Source organism: Phaseolus vulgaris, chromosome 3 (genome assembly GCF_000499845.2).
Source record: "Phaseolus vulgaris cultivar G19833 chromosome 3, P. vulgaris v2.0, whole genome shotgun sequence".
Classification (NCBI taxonomy): Eukaryota; Viridiplantae; Streptophyta; class Magnoliopsida; order Fabales; family Fabaceae; genus Phaseolus; species Phaseolus vulgaris.
In genome coordinates this window covers 23225863-23244751 of record NC_023757.2, presented here as the reverse complement: position 1 = coordinate 23244751, position 18889 = coordinate 23225863, and the positions used below count along the sequence as shown (strand labels likewise).

Below are 18889 nucleotides of genomic sequence, written 5' to 3'. Positions count from 1 at the left end.
CAGTTACTTTTATTTTGAATGTTTTTTTTAGTTTGTGTAATTTATTGATTTTGGATTTAGACGTTTTAATTTTTTAAATAGTTTTTTTTTCATATTAATCATTGCCATCAAACAAATATTTGATATGGCATTGGTATGATAATACTGTTTTATTTTGCTTCTGTGATCTTATAATGTCACGTAAATTTGAATATCTTATATAAAAAATAGTTTTAATATTAAAATTGTTAAGTGAGTGCTTAACTTATGAATAAAAAAGGTTAGTTTTCATCCTCATATTAACTCCTCTATTAACAATCAAATGTTTTCTCATTAATCTTTCTCCTTCAATGCATAAAAATTTATGTAACTTTGCTTATAAGTAAAAATGAATGAACTTCTTTATACATACACACATATATATATGAAGTGAGATGATTTGATTAGTCATACTTTTTTATTTCATTCTCAGACATGAAGTGCCTTTTCTAAAGCAGGTTTAAAATAAAAAGCTTTAACTCTAGAATAAGGAAAACTTTTCTTTGTAATGTCTACATTGAATCTAGAAAATCAGGCAATGATTACAAAACACAACACAATTAAACACTTCAAAATAAATTTTACAATATCACACAACCATTGAAATCAACACTTGGGATGTAGGAATATATGCTTCCATTTTCTAAAAGAAGTATAATCGTGGAATTTTCTAATAGCCATGACTTCCAACCAAGTTGTAATGTCATGACACTGTTGTTTATTACCCCCTAAGTCCTCTAAAAATGCATTACTTTCAGTAGATAAGATTTGAAAAAAAAAATCAGCAACAAAGCTACTGATGCTAACATTCTGACCCCTAAGATCATGGTCCCAGTGGCGGCATGACTACCGAGAATTGAGATCCCCGAAAAGCTGAGACATGAATTCGGCTATCATATCTCATATTCAACTAAATCATTTGCCAGTTGAATGTCTAGGTTAATTCCAATTGGCAGAAAATTTTAGATGAGCAGGAGACTGCAACAATGAAGAAATTACATGGCACAGAGGCTGGGAATGGTCGTGGAAAAGAAAATGCTTCCAATGATCGAAGAGCGTTTGAGGTCTTGAAACAGAAGACACTTCAGATAGGATCTTCAGAGAGAAACACAAAGCTAATAATTGGCTTCTCCATCTAAGTCCATTGGGAAGCACACAGTCCCCTGACATATTCTTTCCACATAATGGATGGTTTTCAACAAGAGCCACTGGACACATGAAACTTGGACTCAATTCACACAGATTATGTACCGCTTCTCTAATTGACTGTTGAACAAGATAGGATTTTTGAGCAACAAATACTTCATAGCTCAAAGGGGATCCTGATGGTCCATCAAAAGGAACAGAAGCAGCATGTGTCAATGCAAGAATTGCATGTTGCCATATTGAGGGACCGAGAGAATTTGTGATTGACCTTAATATCGGTAAATCATTTAAATCTCTGGTTTGGAGATCTGCTCGATCAACATAAAGAGTGATATCCGGAGGAAACTTTTTGATATACCTCTCTATGGATGACAACATCTTTCGGTTGAAAGCTTGCTCCTTCATAGAGGACTTCAGACCAGGTGTGTCAAGGATTCTGATCTTGATTCCATCTATAGTTCCACAAACCTCTTTTATAGAAGTTGTGGCAGGTTCAAATGCACTTGTCACAACCTTCATTTCACCAAAAATAGAATTTATGGTAGCACTCTTTCCCACCCCACTTTCCCCGAGAACTAGAATGTTCAAAGAGAAGTCTAAATCATGCGGACAATTTGCTTCAAGCTTCTTCGCTAATGATTTTGCTGATCTTATGACAAATTCCTGATTCAAGCGCCTTTCAATATCTGCAACCAACCTGCACAAAACTTTAGAAACCAAGGAATCTTCAATGGATAAATTTAATCGCTGGACAAGCCTCAAGAATTTCACACTTATGGTCTGCATCTTCTGAATTTTTTCCTTTTCTTTCTTAGTTATGCTGTGTTGGAAACCGGTTCGAGCATTGCTATATGGTAAGGAGCTGAAACTATCTGGGACTTCCTCCAGACAGATCACACTGGATTCATCAGCGGAGGTGACTGTACCTGAGCTACCATCTGATTCAGCATCACCATCAGCATAGATAAATCGGACTTTTGCATTATCCTTTGGTAAGTCCACCGTTCCATGTGAACTCCTGATGAACCGTATTCCTTGAGAATCCTTTCCAGAACCTTTTGAACCCAAAAGAATAGAGAGAGCTGAAATTTGTTCCTTGAACTGCTCAAAGGCAACCGACATCAACCCTGCATCTCCATCTGAAGCACAACTTTCACTTTCTGATTCTTGACATGCGGAGTTTAACTCAACGGTGGCCTCTTCTTTTGCAGTGTATCCCAAGTCAAGTTTTTCCACATTTTCATGTGAATCGTAATCACAAAACAGCTCATCTTCTAGACTAACATCTTTAGACAAATCCTTTTCCAAATAACATTCTGGAAGAAGTGTGGGATAAAAAAGTTCACAAGATTCAACACTAAGAGTTTTGTTACCTTCATAAACACCATAATTGGATTCAAAACCAGCAGAAGAATCGTGAAATTCAGCATTTGAGTTTACCGCAGATGTAGCTATACTAACCTGATTCTCACAGTCACTCACTTGATCAGCAGCAACACCTCCATCTGCATTAGCTTCCGTGGTTTGAGTTGGTGTACTGTACTCAACATTTTCCGCAAAAGCTTCAGATACAGGTTCACCCGCCATGCAATGTACATGGGAATTAAGTTCTGGTAGATGATTGAAACTCATATCCTGTTCCTTCACTAAGCTGTTGTTATAATCTTCATAATACTCAACACCGTCAGCCTCAATCAACTTAACACTCTCCAATTCATCGAAAACCACTCTTGAGCTGCCAAATTGCTCGTTTTGTGAATGCTGCGAGATAACATCTGAATGCGTTGCACTAGAGGTTGAGTATTCATCACAAGCAACCCTAATTCCAAGAACTTGGCCCTGACCGGGCTCATCATCCACATACAGTTTGTCGTCGTCACTACCACTGAAAGATTCGAAATCATTCGCCAGCAATGATTGATTAACAGGTAATGAGTTTACATAAATAGAAGGCTGGTGATTTTCTTCTTCCGAGTCCATAAGCTCAATTGTGGGCGCGCCAAAAGTGTTCCCCGACACTCTCGCAAGACTCAACGTGTCCCCTCTTATTGCTTCTTCTTCTTCTTCCTCCTCTTCGTCAGTAAAAGTAGACAAATGAGCAAAGGGAGTAGCACGCAAAGGAGCAGCGTGCATGGGAGATAGCTCCACACACTCATCGTCTTCAACAAACTCTTCTTCTTGTTCTTCTTGGGAGGTGTAATCAGACTGAGAAAGTGTGGCATGACTAGAAATGTCGGTTTCAGAATCATCGAGTTCGAGGGTAAGAGGAGCTCGAATTTGAGGAGGGAGAGAGTTGGCGAAGAAGAAGAACCCCTTTGAGTCTGAAGAAGCCATGCGGTGTGGGATTGAGACTTTGGCACACAAATTTCAAAATTCAGATTTCGACAACCTATCCTTTCGAGCATATTTAAAGACAAAAAACAGTTGGGCCAAAACCAAAGGACGCTGGTAATAAGTTGGGCCAAAGTAGGCCCAGACAGAACTCAGGATTAGGGACAGGCCCTGGAACGATTATTACGGTGAATTCTTCAACGGTGTAGACTAACAGTAACTGAACGCGAGCTTTGCTCCTTCTTTCTGATGCTTCTTATGGAGGAGGAAACTAACCTAAGCAACAAGCATTCTCATCGAGCTTTCGAAATCTAACAGAGCTTCCACTTTCCTTGTGCCAATGGCGAGTGCGCAATACGCACTCTCCTTTCTTCTCGCGTCTCACACTAACGGACGAACCCCTCGTCGTATTCCAGTTTCTTTAAAACGGCACAGGAAAAACCATTTACGACCCAAAATTCTCAAAACCAAAACCAAACCCTTCCCGCTCTCACTCCCTCTTCTACCTTCATCCCTGCCGTCACATCCTGACGTCATCCCACAAGAAAACAACAACCTCCGCGTTGAGATTCCCTCCGACGAGACGCTCGCCGGGGAATCTGAAAATTTGGGAGAGTTACAGGTTTCCGAGGTTGTCGCGAGCAAGAATGGCGTTTTTGAGAACGTTTCCATAAAAGATGTCCTCAAATACGGGGCTATGTATCTTCTGGGGATTCTAGTGTTGCAGGCGATTTACGCCGTTTGGGCTGTAGGGTATTACAAAAATAGCCACCGAGATGAGGATTTGGAGATTGATGGAAGGGGAAGTGGGGATGGGAAAACTGTGTCGTTGCCGGTTAATGGTGTTTCTGGGGAACAACTTTTAATGGAAGAGAAAATCGAGGAAATTAGGCTAATGGCGAAGGAAGCGCGGCGAATTGAATCGGAGAAGAAAGGGGAAGAGGACGTGGAGGATGTGGAGGATGTGGAGGATGAGGATTTTGAAATTGATGACGATAAAGGTGCTGTTTCTAGTCGGAGAGATGCTATTGAGAAAGAGATTAGTGAGCGATTGTTTAACCTGCTGAATAAGATAAACACGTTAAATGTTAGGACTAAGGATATTACCGCAGCGTTACAGACGGATGCTAGTGAGATTTCTGCTGCTGGAATGGATAGGGGTGTCAATAAGAATGTGAATGAGGGAGATAAGGCATTGGTGTTTAAGAAGAAGTTAAAATTTAGAAGCCCTTCTACTAAGGCTACAAAACCCCCCAAGGGATTTCCTGGAACCCGAAATTGGAAACCTTCTGATGCAATAAAGACGGATTCAGCGGGTGAGGAAACAGCTCATGATTATGGAAGTGATGCTTCTAATCAAGAGCAAATGTTACGTGAAGATAAACAAGTGAATGATCGGGATGCTGAGAGTGTTTCTAGTGTTCCTTCGGAAGAAAGGGGAAGATTAGTTGATGACGAACTCAAAGTGATTCAAAGTTATGTGAAGAATTTGAAAGGGAAGATGGAGACACCAGATATGAAGACAGATGTTGGAAATAAAACTAGAAGGACTAACAATGGTAATGTGTCAAATTCATAATTTCTTTCCAAATGGTTTATCTGAAGACTTAAACTCTACATTCGGTTTTTTCTTGCATAGTTTGCGGGAGTGAAACATTTTGAAATAAATTTTCTTTTCCCGAGTTTTTGGCTATGCTTTTTTTTTTTTTTGCGCAATTGTTCAAATTCCACCATACATGAGTTAAGGCAGTAAGACTTTTGTATGATTTAGCATTTTATATAAATAAAACAAAGAATATACAGATTTTTGTTTGAAGGTTTTGGCTGTTTACTTATTCCAAGAAGAAACCAGTGAAAGATAGGTTGGTTTATGATAAATGTAGCACAATCTGAGTTAACTTTTATATTTGTAGGTGGTGCCAAGGAGACTACTTCTGGGATGTCTTCGATGGAAGTAATACAGTCAAGAAAATCAAGAGACTTGAGTTCACAAAACACTCAGGGTTTTGTGGAAGAAAACCAGGACACAGGCCTTAGTTTTGAAAAAGATGGTGTGCACAGTATAAATGGCAGTTCAAGACCTGGATTAACTAAAAAACATTCATCAGCTTACAGAATCAAACGCAAAGTTAAGCAAACAGAAGATACAAAGACTGATTTGTGGTGGCTGAACCTCCGTTATGTGTTTGTGAGTACAAGAAATTTTTGTAATAAGTATATCACCCACTATTTTTCATATTTTTTAACCCTAAATTTTGTAGTAGCATACCTGCACGATGAAGTTTGTTATTGTTATCGAACTCTGTTAAGTTTTATAACGTTATACAAAAATCTGGGAATGGAACAAATTGTTTTTAACATTTTGTTTATGTTACAATGCTGCACATTGTGATATGTTGGTTGCTGTTTTTTCTTGTAAATAGCTCGGGAGGTGGAAAAACATACAGTGAGAACGAATAAAATTGATTCATATTTTATATCTTATATTAACAATATATTGGAGTATTTAATGTTCATGAGTTTGTGAATCTTTTTTTGCACAAGAGTGATTGAGATATCTTGGGGGAGAAACTCATCATGTTGTTCTAAAATAACAACACTTTAACCCATTATATTTACCATGCTAATCTAAACTTTATTCTCTATTATATTTTTCATTTGTGTTTATTATTATAAACATTATTTGTGTTTTAATTTTGATGGGTAACATTATTGTTTGTGTTTACTGTTCTAACTTTCTACATTAATTTTTTTATCTAACACCCAACACTTCACATCGTTATGAATCTTCAAAACCTTATTATTTTAAATCTGTGAAACCTGTAAAATTTTCTCTTTATATCAACTAGTATATATGAGTTAATCCTTAAAAACTTTGACAAAGCCATTGTCCTGCATGTTTTAGGACACAAATACACTGTAGAACTGTTTTAGTACTGGTATAAGTTTGCTTGAACTATCATTTAGTTATATACATGTCCGTGTGTGTATCCAGTTGCATCTGATTATAAAGTCACTATTTATGTTCGTGAAGGTCATTCTCATGCGGAGAGATTCCAAGGAAGGATCAGAAGGTTTCTATAGCTTAAAGTTGACATCTAAGGAACAGGACCAGAGTGATGATTCCTTTACTGTTGCTTTTGAGGATCATGTTGATGCCAACAACTTCTGTTTTCTTTTGCAATCCTTTTTCGAAGATTTGGGGTCTTTTAGTGCTGATGCAGTTCCAATGTCAATTCAAGTAAGAATCTTGTATGCCCTAACATATAACTAAAATGTGTCTCATTACTACCCAGAACCGGGCATATGAAAATTGGAATCGATTATTTACTGGCCAGTTGTACGAACCTATAGTTAGCAGTAGAATGTACCATCATGTTTGATACACACCTTGTCCTAAAGTGCACTACTAATAATTTGCAGGAACTGAATGAAGAAATACTATCTCATGCCCAGAAAGTGGTAGTGGTAAAAAAGAGGCAGCTTCAACTCTATGCTGGGCAACCACTTGCTGATGTTGAGATGGCCCTCCGCGCCATAATAGAACAAGGGAAAAATGTATCATCGCATTGATATGACTGTTACGTTATCAAGTCCCATAAGAAATGTCCATGATGAAGTCTTGAAGAAACGGCAACTCTACCACAATTGGTGGTCATGGTAAAGAGTTGGACTTGATGGAGCTAACTGCTGGCAAAGAGTTGAAGTATGTTTTTTACTGACTGAATCTCCGTGGTCTGCCTTTTTGAAATTCTTCCAGGTATTCTAGTTTCAATACCCACGCACGTGTCTTCCAAAGGGAAGTGCCCTTGCATACCTTTTAGAAATCCTATGGTTATTGGGGAGTTGGTGAGGGGTGGGATATGTGGGGAGATTCATACTCTAGATGTTATGAAAATCTTAAATTTTGAAAATCAATTCAGATTGCAAGAATAATAAATTTTATTCCAGCATTACTCCTCACGTGTGTTTGTTTCTACACATTCAAGTTTCTGAACTCTGCTTAAGTATGACTATAGATTGGGAGTGCGTAAAGCATGTCCAGTCTCTTATAAACGTTTTTGGTCATTACACATAAAGCGTTAAGGATTAACAATCTTAAACATTGAAAGGGCAGGGATGAGTGGTAGCTTGGATTGCACAAGCTCAGTCGTACTTCCTTCTTCTGTTTCTCTTCTTCCCATAAGTGCCTCATAATTGAAGATGCAATATTTGTGCTGCATCTCTTGCCTCGGACAATCTATTTTGTTTGGATTAGATTCAAATTTTCCACCATCAATTTCACTTCTACGTTGAGAGCCTGTTACAGATAATTGTTTTCACTTTTTTTACCATGATTTTGGCTTAGAATCAATTTGGTGGTTATTACACATTATATATCATTCAGAACTTCAACTAGGGTTGGGATTAAGCTTTTTCCCAGTCTGCTTCTTCACAGTTCTTACAAACAGTTTATCTTGGGATATGCTTTCAGCAGCAGCAGTAGCTTTTGAAGTTTGAACAATATATGACAAATTCAGGTTACTTCTCAGAATCACCAACACTATGTATCCATAAAATAGGTAACTGAGCTCACACTAAGCCACCCTAATAGAGGTTTTACACAGTCATTCAAAGATTTTTCGTTGTCTTGGCTACCTTCGGCACTACTTTTCCCCTCTCCTGCTCTTTTATTAGGTCGGGAACCCCAAACCTAATAATATTTTTGAAGGTGGAGGATAGAAAGTACCCCATAATGACGTTTTTTCTTGTTTGGCTATGGAAAGTATAATAAAACAAGGTTAAAAATGTTGATTTTCAAAAAACACGTAATTAAATTGTTATAGTTTACGCAAATGAAGTTATTTAAAAGAACCTGAACTCATTTTCTTCACCTTTCTAATTCATATGTATATTCACTATTTTATTCTGGCTTAATGTATAAAAAATAATGAAATGGGTAAAATTTATATTCTATTTTTGAATAAGATGATTTAGAAAGGGTGGATTAAATGCTTTGGTGTTTAGTGGAGACAGCATAAAGTGAAACTGAGCAAGCAGTCTCGCAGGTGTATTTCGCTCCGTCCAATGCCGCATTTTTTCAGGAAAATAAATAAACCTCTGTATTTCTCCCATTTTCATCTTGATTGAAAAAAAAAGAGAGAAAATTTTAAAATTTAAATGAAGAGGCAAAAAAATCAGACATATTCTGTGTATCCAAATCAAAATATATAATTATCCATATCCTTCCTCTCATTTAAAAAAAAAGTACGGTTGTTTTTTTCATAAAAAACCACTTAAAATTCTATAAATTTAATGAATTATTTTGCCAATTAAAATTTAATGGATTTTTTCTTACTTTTTATTTATGTTTATAAACATCATTCTCATTAAATAATATTATCTATGTAATTATATGAGACTTTTATTTTCATTCAATTTATTTTCAATATCTAGTAACAGTTATTTGTTCTAATTTCTAATATTTTTTATATTCAACTAATTATTTTTTGTTATTGATATGAGTTATTTCTTTCTAATACCAACTTATGGGTTATTGATATTATTATACGTGATTACTTAATCATGGAAATAAAACTTTTCTTTTCTAATTTGATTTTATTTGTTATTTATTGAAATTCTAAACATTTAACTATAACATTTTTCACCAACGTGATATACACTATTTTATGATTAACTAGTTGAAAATATATCTATTTAAAACTTCACTGAAAAATTCAAAGAAAAATAAAAAAATTAATAAATATTTGTTAATTATTGATATTTTTAAATAAAAAATTGTCGACAAGATTATCAAATAAGTTTTTACTTTTATTTTTTACTTTCTATAAAAGGAGATAAAAGGATCAAAATGCTTAAATGTAATGATAAATTTTAATAATATTTATGTAACAATGATAATTTAAAATTACAAAGAATCCATCAAATGAGTTTTTATTATCTTTTAAAAATTATTAAAGAAATGGATGGAATAATTAAAACGTTGGAACATGTTAAGATGCTAACAAATTTTTAAGTAAATATTTATGTTGATAATTTATATAAATTAAACTTTATGAGTAAAAGCAATATAAGTATATATATAAAGTTTAAAATAAAATAAATCTTGTAATATTCTTCTTTGGATTCAATTTTCTTTAAAAAAATCTAGAAATTTATTCATTTTCTATGTATTTAGACTTCCCTGATGTTATTCTTAATTCATTTCGACAGGGAAAAAAAGAAAAAAATTATTACAGTGATCCACAAAACAAGGTTGGATCAACAGGGAGCGTTGCACTGAATCTACAAACACCCAAACACAATGAATTGAATTGGGAGAGATTCACAAAACGCTGACGAAGAATATTATCGTTATTATTATGGTTGTTATTATTATTATTATTGTTATATTTAAAACAGTGAAAATAAAATTGTCGCGCTAATAAAACCTTTGGATCGATCAACGCTGTTATCGAGAATGAGAGTGTGCTTTTGATGTGCAGTGCAGTGCAGCATGGAGGAGCCTCAGTATCGGGAACATCCCAAAACCAAAATCACCGCCATTCCGCCGCCGCAGCACTCCGACGGCGCCTCCGGGGAGTTGCGTGGCGTCGATTGCAACCTCGCCTCCCTCTGCGAGCATGTCCAAATCGAAGGCTTCAATTCGGGTTCCTTCTCCGATATCGTCGTCAATGCCATGGGTTCCACTTATCACCTTCATCGGCTTATCCTCTCGCGCAGTTCCTATTTCAGGTAACCGATTAACACAATTGACTCAATTATTTTATTTTGTTATTGTAATTGTAATCGCTCTATCTTTGGGATGGTTTAAGTGGAATTGCAACGAGGGCGACGATGGTTGGTAAACGATCCTCTCTATCTTTCTCTCTTCTGTTTCACTTGTCGTGTTTGTAGAAAAATCATGGTTTCATTGTTTCTCTCGTTCTTAGTTGCAGATGAAACCTGTTCAATTAGTGAGGGTCACGTGTAAAATATTTTGCCTCTCATCAATTTTAAACAAGTTTAAGAAGAGTTTTATAATATTTATCGTACTTAATTTATTTCTTCGATTCCCAAACTTTGTGCTTTATTTTCCTTAGCACATGACTCTATATTTTAGGTTTATTGCGATTGTTGTGTGAATTATGAACCTACACGCTGTATAATATAACCTGTAGTAGTATTTATTCGGGAATAAAAAAAAAGTTTTTACGCTTTCATAGACTGTCATGTATTTGGAATTTATAATAACTTTAATAAAAGTCATACTAAGGAGGAGGATTTCTGATTGATTGGAAATGTAAAAGATTTTGCATTGACCCTATATGCCTATTAAACTCTTTATTTTGTTGGTCTGAGAAAAATTAAAATCTTCATTTTGTTGGTCTTAGAATATTAGAGTTATTTATTGCATGATTCGTGTGTTAGGAACATGCTTCACGGGCCTTGGAAAGAAGCCAGTGCTCCTGTGGTGACTCTGCATGTTGATGATAAGAATGTTAATGATGAGGCAATTGCAATGGCTTTGGCATACCTATACGGGCACCACCCTAAGCTTAATGATAATAATGCATTTCGTGTTCTTGCTGCTGCATCCTTCCTTGACCTTCAGGTATGATGTTTACACGATAAGTTGATGACTTCTTAACTGTTTATATATTTTCTTCTTTTAGTTATTGCTTATTAAATTTTGCAACATTTTTCATTTGGTGTGTTATACATATGTGTAGGATTTATGTGGAATTTGTACAGATTTCATTATATCTGAGCTGTGGACTTCAAACTTCTTGGCTTATCAGGTTCAAGATCCAGATGATTGTATAGCCTCATTGTGAAATTTAAATGTAAGATTTGGTTAGTTATTGGTGGTTTATGATTGATTGTAAGCTAGGTGTTTGCCGAGAACCAAGACTATGGCATTCATGGGGAGCGTGTTAGAACTGCCTGCTGGGGTTACCTTTGTCAAAGTGGTGGAATGGAATTGAAAGAGGTAATGAGACAAATAGAAGTGCTTGCATGTTGTAGTTTTGACTGTTTTGGTTTTTTTATTATATGTTTATTATGAGTGTGAGGATTAGGTTGGACTAAAAATATTTGCTTGTCGCAGGTGCTTCCTAAACTTTCATCGCAAACATTACATGCATTACTGACTTCTAATGATCTATGGATACCCAATGAAGAGAAAAGGTAAGTGGTTCCAAGTTTTTATTTGGGTTCGGTGGTTAACAGATTGCGTTTTGTAAGCTGTGTAACACTTCTCTATAACGTCATAAAAAGGTTTGAATTGGCTCTGCACACATTCCTGGCAAAAGGTGCTCATTGCAAGGTTGAACATCCTTCGCATGGAATTTCTGGTTCTGAGTCTGCTAGTGGTATTCATGCTGATTCTAACAGCAAGGGAAAAAGTGTAATTGATAGCTGCACTAGTAAGAGGTTGGAAACTGACCTTGGGAAAATGAATCTTAAAAGTGATCTAAAGGACCCTAGCACTCCAAGTGTTCTAATTGAGCTTGCAGATGCAGTGGCAGACTTCAACGATGGTGTTTCTGTTTCGAATGAACAGGTTCAACAAGCTTCATATGTCAGTTCACCAAACCTGAATCCAAGATATTCTTGTGACGTGGAAGGAACATCATTGGGTAATTCGTTGCCTGATACAGATGGGATGAGAACATCATGCTATGTGGAGATGTCTCTTGGTGCTGGAGCAACTGCTGTGGTAGCCCCTGGAGTGGGTATTGAAGGACCATCTGAAGAAGGACCTTGCTACCAGTTGGAGGACAATAGTTGGTTAGTTAGGAATCCATCAAGCCAATGCTTTTCCTCAAATTCTTGTAGTGAGCTCAATTCCAGTGATTGGGGAAGATATGTTTCATGGAATGGCCAAGTTGTTGGCAGAAGACAGCTTAAAGCTCACCACAGAGGAAACTACAGAGGTCATGGGGATGAATATGATGCATTTTTCAATATATTTGAAGGGGGGTCCCTTTTATACTGCAATATGTCTTTTGATGCGCTTCTAAATGTCAGAAAGCAACTTGAAGAATTAGGTTTCCCTTGCAAAGCTGTAAATGATGGTCTTTGGCTGCAGGTTGGACTGAGATTAATGTCTTTTAAAATTAGTTTTCATCTTCCATCCTAAAAATGCTTATAGAATTTCAAGCTACAGTTTCCATTATGCCTCTAAAGCAAACAACAAAATTGTAGTAACAAGTTATAATTTTCGTTTAGCCTCTAAAACAAACCCAATATCTGCCTCAAAAAGCTTCTATCCCTGAATATTTAAATATGTTACAATTTAATCTCTGCTGATCAAGCGTTCAATATATAGGTCATTGAACATGGTACAGAAATTTCTATTCTTGGTACAGATATTATTGGTTGGGAAATGTTGACATTATTGTTTTGGTGTTTTATACTTTATCCCTTAGATGCTTCTTAGTCAGAGAGTACAAGAAATTGCAGCTGATACATGCAAAGTTTGCTCCCTCATGAATTGTACTTGTGAGAAGCAATTTGCATTTTCCCATGGAACTCCTACAACTGGATCTTACATGCAAGAACATAATCAGAACATTATGCCTGGCAATATGGGAAATATATATGTTGCTGAATCTTCTGCCGGTGAAAGAAATGGCCTTTTTAGACCTGTACGAGTGCATGTTAGAGGTGCTATTGATGGGCTTGCAGGTATTGGACGTGGAACTACTTTTGTTCCGGCATCTGCTTCGCCTCCTACACGTTTTGTCTTTTCTCGTGTACCATTTGGTGTTGGCAACAGAAACTATCCTCAGTCTGCAGCCAATGATGATTCAGAGACACGTGCTGACCCAAATGGAGACCTGTCTGGAGATGGATTGACAGCTGTAGTTGGTTTAAGCCTGGGAGGGACTAATGGAACAAATGTACATACAGAGCTAACACAAAGGGGATATGAAATGGGCATGCAAAGCAGCATGTCTGGAAGTAATGCTGGAGATGCAAGTACTGGTGGTATCCCCATGCAGATGTTAGAGACACCAGAACATACCATTGGTATAGAATGGGACAATGTCAACAGTACTTCTATATCACTGGATATGAAAACACCTTTAAGCCATTTCCCCCCTTTTCGCTTTGGGTAAGTTAATCACTTTGCAACTATTGTCAATTTTTAACATGCATGAGGTATATATTTTTAGTGGTGGATCAGCTTGCATATTCACCATTCCATGAGCTTGTGGTGGGTCAATTTAATCTGATAATCCTCCCCAGCTAATTGTTTTTCCTTGGATGGTTTTCATTTAATACTTTCATTACCAGAACCTGGTTTTTAGGCTATTTTGTAGGACTTCCTAAGTCTTTCTTAAACCTCATATGCGTAAAATATTCATATACATGTATCGTTTGTTTCCTTTCTCCATGTTTCATTTAAATCATGTGTCTCTCAAAATACTTTCGCCTCTAATTGAAGTTTAGTTGTCTGCTTTGATGAGTGGAATTTATACATACTTCCTCGAGTGATGGTTCTTTCTTGACTTTTTCAGATAGATTTTTCTTTTAAATTGGATTCTGATGTGTCTAGTATTTTATGATCTATGCTATTTTCTGAATCCATGGAAGGTATCTTGCAATCTGGGTTGGTTTTAGGGGGACCTCTTGCAGTTGCTATTATTTCTTCTTTTTTTCTGTTTCAGTTGTTTTGTCATATAACACGTCACATGTTGTCTTGCTTCTGACACTTCATGTTTGTGCTTTTCTCTCTTCAAGGTTTCCAAATTCCTGAGCACTTAGCTTCATCAATTTATGTAAATTCTGTAAATTTCTACTGTTTTTGCAGTGTACGTTTTGAGGATGTGCATAGGCTTGGTGATGGCCAGGTCAAGCATTCTACAGAAGTTTTCTACGCTGGTTCTTTGTGGAAGGTACATGGACGTGAATTCATCATCATATTCATTTAAGATGATTTTGCATGTGCTAGTATGAATAAAATTCGTTTGTTTGAATCATCAGGTCAGTGTACAAGCTTTTAATGATGAAGACCCCCAGGGACGGCGAACCCTTGGTAATGTTTTAATACATCAAAATTCCTTATTTTTCGGGATGTGAATTAATATTAAATGAAGAAAATATTGTCTGCATGGAAGCTTATTTTCAATGCCAATGCAGGGTTGTTTCTTCATCGTCGGAAAGCAGAGATAACTGATATGCATAGAAAGGTTAGCTGAAGATTTTTTCTTTTTGGATTTGAATGAGTTGGACCTAAAGATAGTTTGGAATTATTATGCTGCTAAGTTTGAAATGGTTAATGCCTTTAGCTGTAGTATATGGCCCGACATTTATAATTACTAGCTGATTTCCCGTTGCTTTAATTATAGATCTTCAATTAGATGTTGTATCTGACTTTTATATCTTTGAAATGTCTTATCAGGTGCACATGTATGTTGACTCACGTGAAAAGGTGACTGCACGCTACCAGGTAATATCAGCCACAGCCATGAATTACACATTTGTTCTAGTGCTTCACGACTTTCTCTCATTTCTTTTAATTATTCTGATTCTGGGATTGTTCTGTTTTTCACATCAGTTGACTGTCCCATCCAAGAGGGAAATGATGGTGTTTGGAAGCTTTAAACAAACAGGCACACTTCTACCTAAATTTCCCAAGGGATGGGGTTGGCGAACTGCTCTGCTATTTGATGAGCTTGCTGATCTTCTCCAAAACGGTGCCCTAAGGGTCATTGCTGTAGTGCAGCTTGTATGAAAACAGTACAAGCATAAAGTTCTTGCACTCCATAGCTAAAAATGCTAATGGTTGTTTGTTGTGATAGGAAAATTACTAGTCAGCCTTATCTTTTGTAAAACGTTAACTTTATTTTCTCCCCGTGTTAGTGTTAGGAGACGGACGATGGTGAAAGCTTCATTGTACATGAGAATCATGAAGCTGCATGCCATTGTATGAATAGCACGGGATCATTGTGATATACACCATTTAGCATTGCTTTTCTCTTTCTTCGTATAAGCAAGCAAATTGGCGTCATGATGTATGCAATATTAGATGACCTTTTTGCAGTAAAAAGAAAATTTGTCTTTTTTTGTAACGTCTGTTTATTTTTTCTACGGAGTAACAATAACCATTGTCTTCCGACTATGACAAAGGATGACTGGGAAGAGTAGACTTACAGTGTGTTTTGGTTTCACTTAAAATACTAAACAAATTTTCATTGAACGCTAACATCTTTTTTCTTTTGTTTAAATGTAGTTACAAATAAAATTCACTTTTAAATTTCAATTAATTTAAGGCTAAATCTCTAATTGAGCTTAATTCAATTTAATTTTTATTCAATTCTAGTTACAAACGAAATTTATCTCAAATTTCAATTAATTTAAAACTAAAATTTTAATTGAGTTCAACTCAATTTAATTTTTCTAAGTGAAATTCAAACATACGTAGAATTTAAGATCCTCAAAAGGTCATTTTGCTCCTGCTTTTGCTTTTAATTTATAAATAATCCCAAATGTAAAAAATAGGTTGTAGTTTCCAAAACCTATTGATTGATTGAATGTTCAACACCTATTCATTGTATGTCAGATGTGATGACAATGCTTGCATTTTAGATGATTTTTAGAATTATTTGTGTGAGAATGTCTATGATTATTACTTTGCACAAAGGTAGTATTTTCACTTGCTGACAAAATATGGGTCTCCATGTTTATTTTCCGAGGACTACGGAGGAGTGTGGATGATGTAGAAATCATAGTAGGATTTATTAGTGATTGCAAATTTTAGTCGCAAATACATACTCTTGTGGCAAGCCATACAAGCCTAATGTCATAAAAAACGTACTGTGATTCTAAAGTTCCTTCTTCACAAAGGCAGATGGTGGGAGGAGTTCAATGGAATCATGTAAGGCAACATGAAACCGTCCAATAAGCAGAGATATCAAACTTTGTGGAGTAAGAATTGTTAAGAGATCTTGGCATTCTTTATTAACATAATCACACCGAGCTCTTGTGGCAGCCCGCGCTACTGAATCAGCTGCTTGAGCATCTAATTTCGATAGATGCTAATGATCACAAACACAAGTAAACCAACACCCAAATCACTCACTCATAGGACATGACATCCCTTGCAACACCATTCTCAATCTAATGATTTTTTTCTCCTAGAACAACCACTCTTTCTCTTGCTTTCACATGGTATTTGTATTGTCCGAGTATTCGAGGTAGTTAAGGCATCTCGGTAGTCCGCACAATGTAAATATTTTAACTGAAGTTAGAGTTTAATAAGGTAATTAATTTACTAATGTTGAACTAAACAACCTATAAACTATTATTAGAAACACTTGGATCTGATCTAATGAGGTCATTGTACATAAGCAAATGCACCTAATGAATCTAACTTTTAAAATATATTTTTTAACTCGACTAAAAACTGACTTGAATGTCAATATACACCCTTATACACGGTACAATAATAAACAATAATGCACATCATCATCACAAGAATCTTACAAACTATGAATCTCATATTTCATACATCCATTATAATAGAGATACACACTTTACCTTGATCCATGAGGGTTCCTATGTGAGCAGTTTCTTTTATCTCATTTTCTTAATTTATCTCTTGCATTTCCTTTCTTTATCACGTTCTTTCTTGATGATTAATCATGAACAACTTCCTTTGCAGAGACAAAACCCGTTTTTATATATCAATGAGCTTAGAGTGTCAAATGCGCATTAATAACAACATTCATAATTAACTAGTAGACATAATGCTCATATTCTCAACATGACTAGTAAATGATTTGGGCGGTAACATTTTTGTTAAAGGGTAGCAATCATAAGATCAGTACTAGTATGTTTTATTGACACTTTATGTTTATGAACTTCCTCTTTAATGACAAAGTATTTCAATTTCATATGTTTAGCACCTTTCAAATATTTGTCGTTTTTAGAAAATAAGACAATTATGGAATTATCACAATAAATTCTCAATGGCTTGGCAATACTGTCAACAATTTCAAGTCCTGAAATAAAATTTCGCAACCAATTAGCCTGAATTGCAGCCTCAAAGTATGCCACAAATACAACCTCTATGGTAGATGCAACCATGACTGACTACTTCTCACTTTTTCATGAAATCTCTCCCCCGGCTAAAAGATACACATAACCAAATGTGGACTTTCTTGTATCTATACAACCAACAAAATTCTCAAGATGAACAAATTTTCTATATGTAAGCATGTGATTCTTTGTCCCTTGTAAGTATCTTAAAACTTTCTTTGCAGTTTTTCGATGATCCAATCCTGGATCTCTTTGTATCTACCAAGCATACCAACTACAAAGCTAATACCTGGTCTTGTACATGTTTGAGCATCCATTAAACTTCGAACCACATATGCATAAGGGATATTCTCCATCTGTTTCTGTTCAAAATCATTCTTTTAGACATTGCATGAGACTAAAATTGTCTCCTTTCTGTATTGGAATATGAGATGATGAGCATTTATCCGTTCTAAATCTCTCTAAAACTTTATTAATATATGCTTACTGAGACAAGCCTATCACTGAATATTTCTATTCCTATCACATAGTATGCCTCATTCATATCTTTCATTTCAAAGTTATTAGAGAGAAATTTCTTAGTCTCGCTTAGTAGATCAAGATCATTAATTGCAAGCAAGATATCATCAACATATAGAATCAGAATTATAAATGTCTTCCATAAATGCAAAGGACACAATAGTATCATTGAACTTAAGATACCATTGTTTTGAAAGCCTGTTTAAGCCCTTATATTGATTTCTTAAGTTTACACACTATGTGTTCCTTTCCTTCTTCAATGAACCCCATTTGTTGGTCCATATAAACATCCTCTTCTAAATTCTCATTCAAAAAGATAGTTTTAACATCCGTCTGATGCAACTCAAGATCATAATGAACTACTAATGCCATGATAGTTCTAAAGGAATCTTTCTTAGAAACAGGTGAAATTTTTTCTTTATAATCAATGTCATCTTTTTAAGTAAAACCTTTGGCAATGAGTCGGGCCTTATAACATTCAACCAATCTGTTGTTTTTCTTCATCGTTGAATGATTATTAGTGATGCGAATCAAATAGATGTCATCAATAGAAGAAATGGACAAGAGCCGAAACATTTAAAGTTCTTCTTATTAGTCTTTGCAAAAGATGAGGCCCAAGCCCAAAGCCCAAGCCCAAGCTCACTCCAATCAAAGAATCACTAGGAGCATGGCTAGATCTTTGGGAAGAGATTGCCAAATGAAATCTCTCTTTGTAATATCTCTTGTATTAAATTGTAAATAAGATAGGATATAGCCTTAGGGAAGTGCCTAAAAAAGGAAAATAAAAGAAACTATACATGTAAAGGCACTTTTAGTCACTAGTTACTTAGAAATGGCTAGGAAG

General features: G+C 35.7%; 3 protein-coding genes across 6 annotated transcripts; 2 read left to right on the top strand and 1 right to left on the bottom strand.

Annotated features, from left to right (window-relative positions):
• Positions 1-560: 560 nt before the first annotated feature.
• Positions 561-3577, bottom strand: LOC137806882 (translocase of chloroplast 159, chloroplastic-like). The gene has a single exon (XM_068607241.1). The coding sequence runs from the start codon at positions 3496-3498 to the stop codon at positions 958-960; it is 2541 nt and encodes an 846-aa protein (XP_068463342.1). The 5' UTR covers positions 3499-3577; the 3' UTR covers positions 561-957.
• A 103-nt stretch (positions 3578-3680) lies between these two features.
• On the top strand, positions 3681-7458 carry LOC137806883 (uncharacterized). The gene is made up of 4 exons (XM_068607242.1): positions 3681-5054; positions 5409-5683; positions 6530-6736; positions 6919-7458. Exons 1-4 carry the CDS (start codon positions 3836-3838, stop codon positions 7066-7068), a joined length of 1851 nt encoding a protein of 616 aa, XP_068463343.1. The 5' UTR covers positions 3681-3835; the 3' UTR covers positions 7069-7458.
• A 2240-nt stretch (positions 7459-9698) lies between these two features.
• Positions 9699-15557, top strand: LOC137806881 (uncharacterized). Of its 4 annotated transcripts, none has more exons than XM_068607240.1 (13): positions 9699-9860; positions 9991-10230; positions 10906-11089; positions 11208-11276; positions 11369-11467; positions 11585-11664; positions 11755-12568; positions 12909-13597; positions 14297-14381; positions 14470-14521; positions 14626-14675; positions 14888-14935; positions 15044-15557. In XM_068607240.1, exons 2-13 carry the CDS (start codon positions 9992-9994, stop codon positions 15218-15220), a joined length of 2586 nt encoding a protein of 861 aa, XP_068463341.1. In that variant the 5' UTR covers positions 9699-9860; position 9991; the 3' UTR covers positions 15221-15557. The 4 variants fall into 4 exon arrangements, with proteins under 4 accessions (XP_068463341.1, XP_068463340.1, XP_068463339.1 ...); XM_068607239.1 differs by having other exon boundaries at positions 9986-10230; XM_068607238.1 differs by having other exon boundaries at positions 9719-9860; positions 9981-10230.
• Positions 15558-18889: the final 3332 nt, after the last annotated feature.

Bases quoted from the DNA above. Each gene is read 5' to 3' on its own strand.
- LOC137806882 (XM_068607241.1), bottom strand. From the start codon at position 3,498: ATGGCTTCTTCAGACTCAAAGGGGTTCTTCTTCTTCGCCAACTCTCTC.
- LOC137806881 (XM_068607239.1), top strand. The intron at 11,277-11,368 runs GTTCAAGATCCA...ATTGTAAGCTAG, and splicing joins CAAACTTCTTGGCTTATCAG to GTGTTTGCCGAGAACCAAGA. The intron at 13,598-14,296 runs GTAAGTTAATCA...CTGTTTTTGCAG, and splicing joins TTCCCCCCTTTTCGCTTTGG to TGTACGTTTTGAGGATGTGC.
- LOC137806883 (XM_068607242.1), top strand. From the start codon at position 3,836: ATGGCGAGTGCGCAATACGCACTCTCCTTTCTTCTCGCGTCTCACACT. The intron at 5,055-5,408 runs GTAATGTGTCAA...TTATATTTGTAG, and splicing joins AACTAGAAGGACTAACAATG to GTGGTGCCAAGGAGACTACT. The intron at 5,684-6,529 runs GTGAGTACAAGA...ATGTTCGTGAAG, and splicing joins TGAACCTCCGTTATGTGTTT to GTCATTCTCATGCGGAGAGA.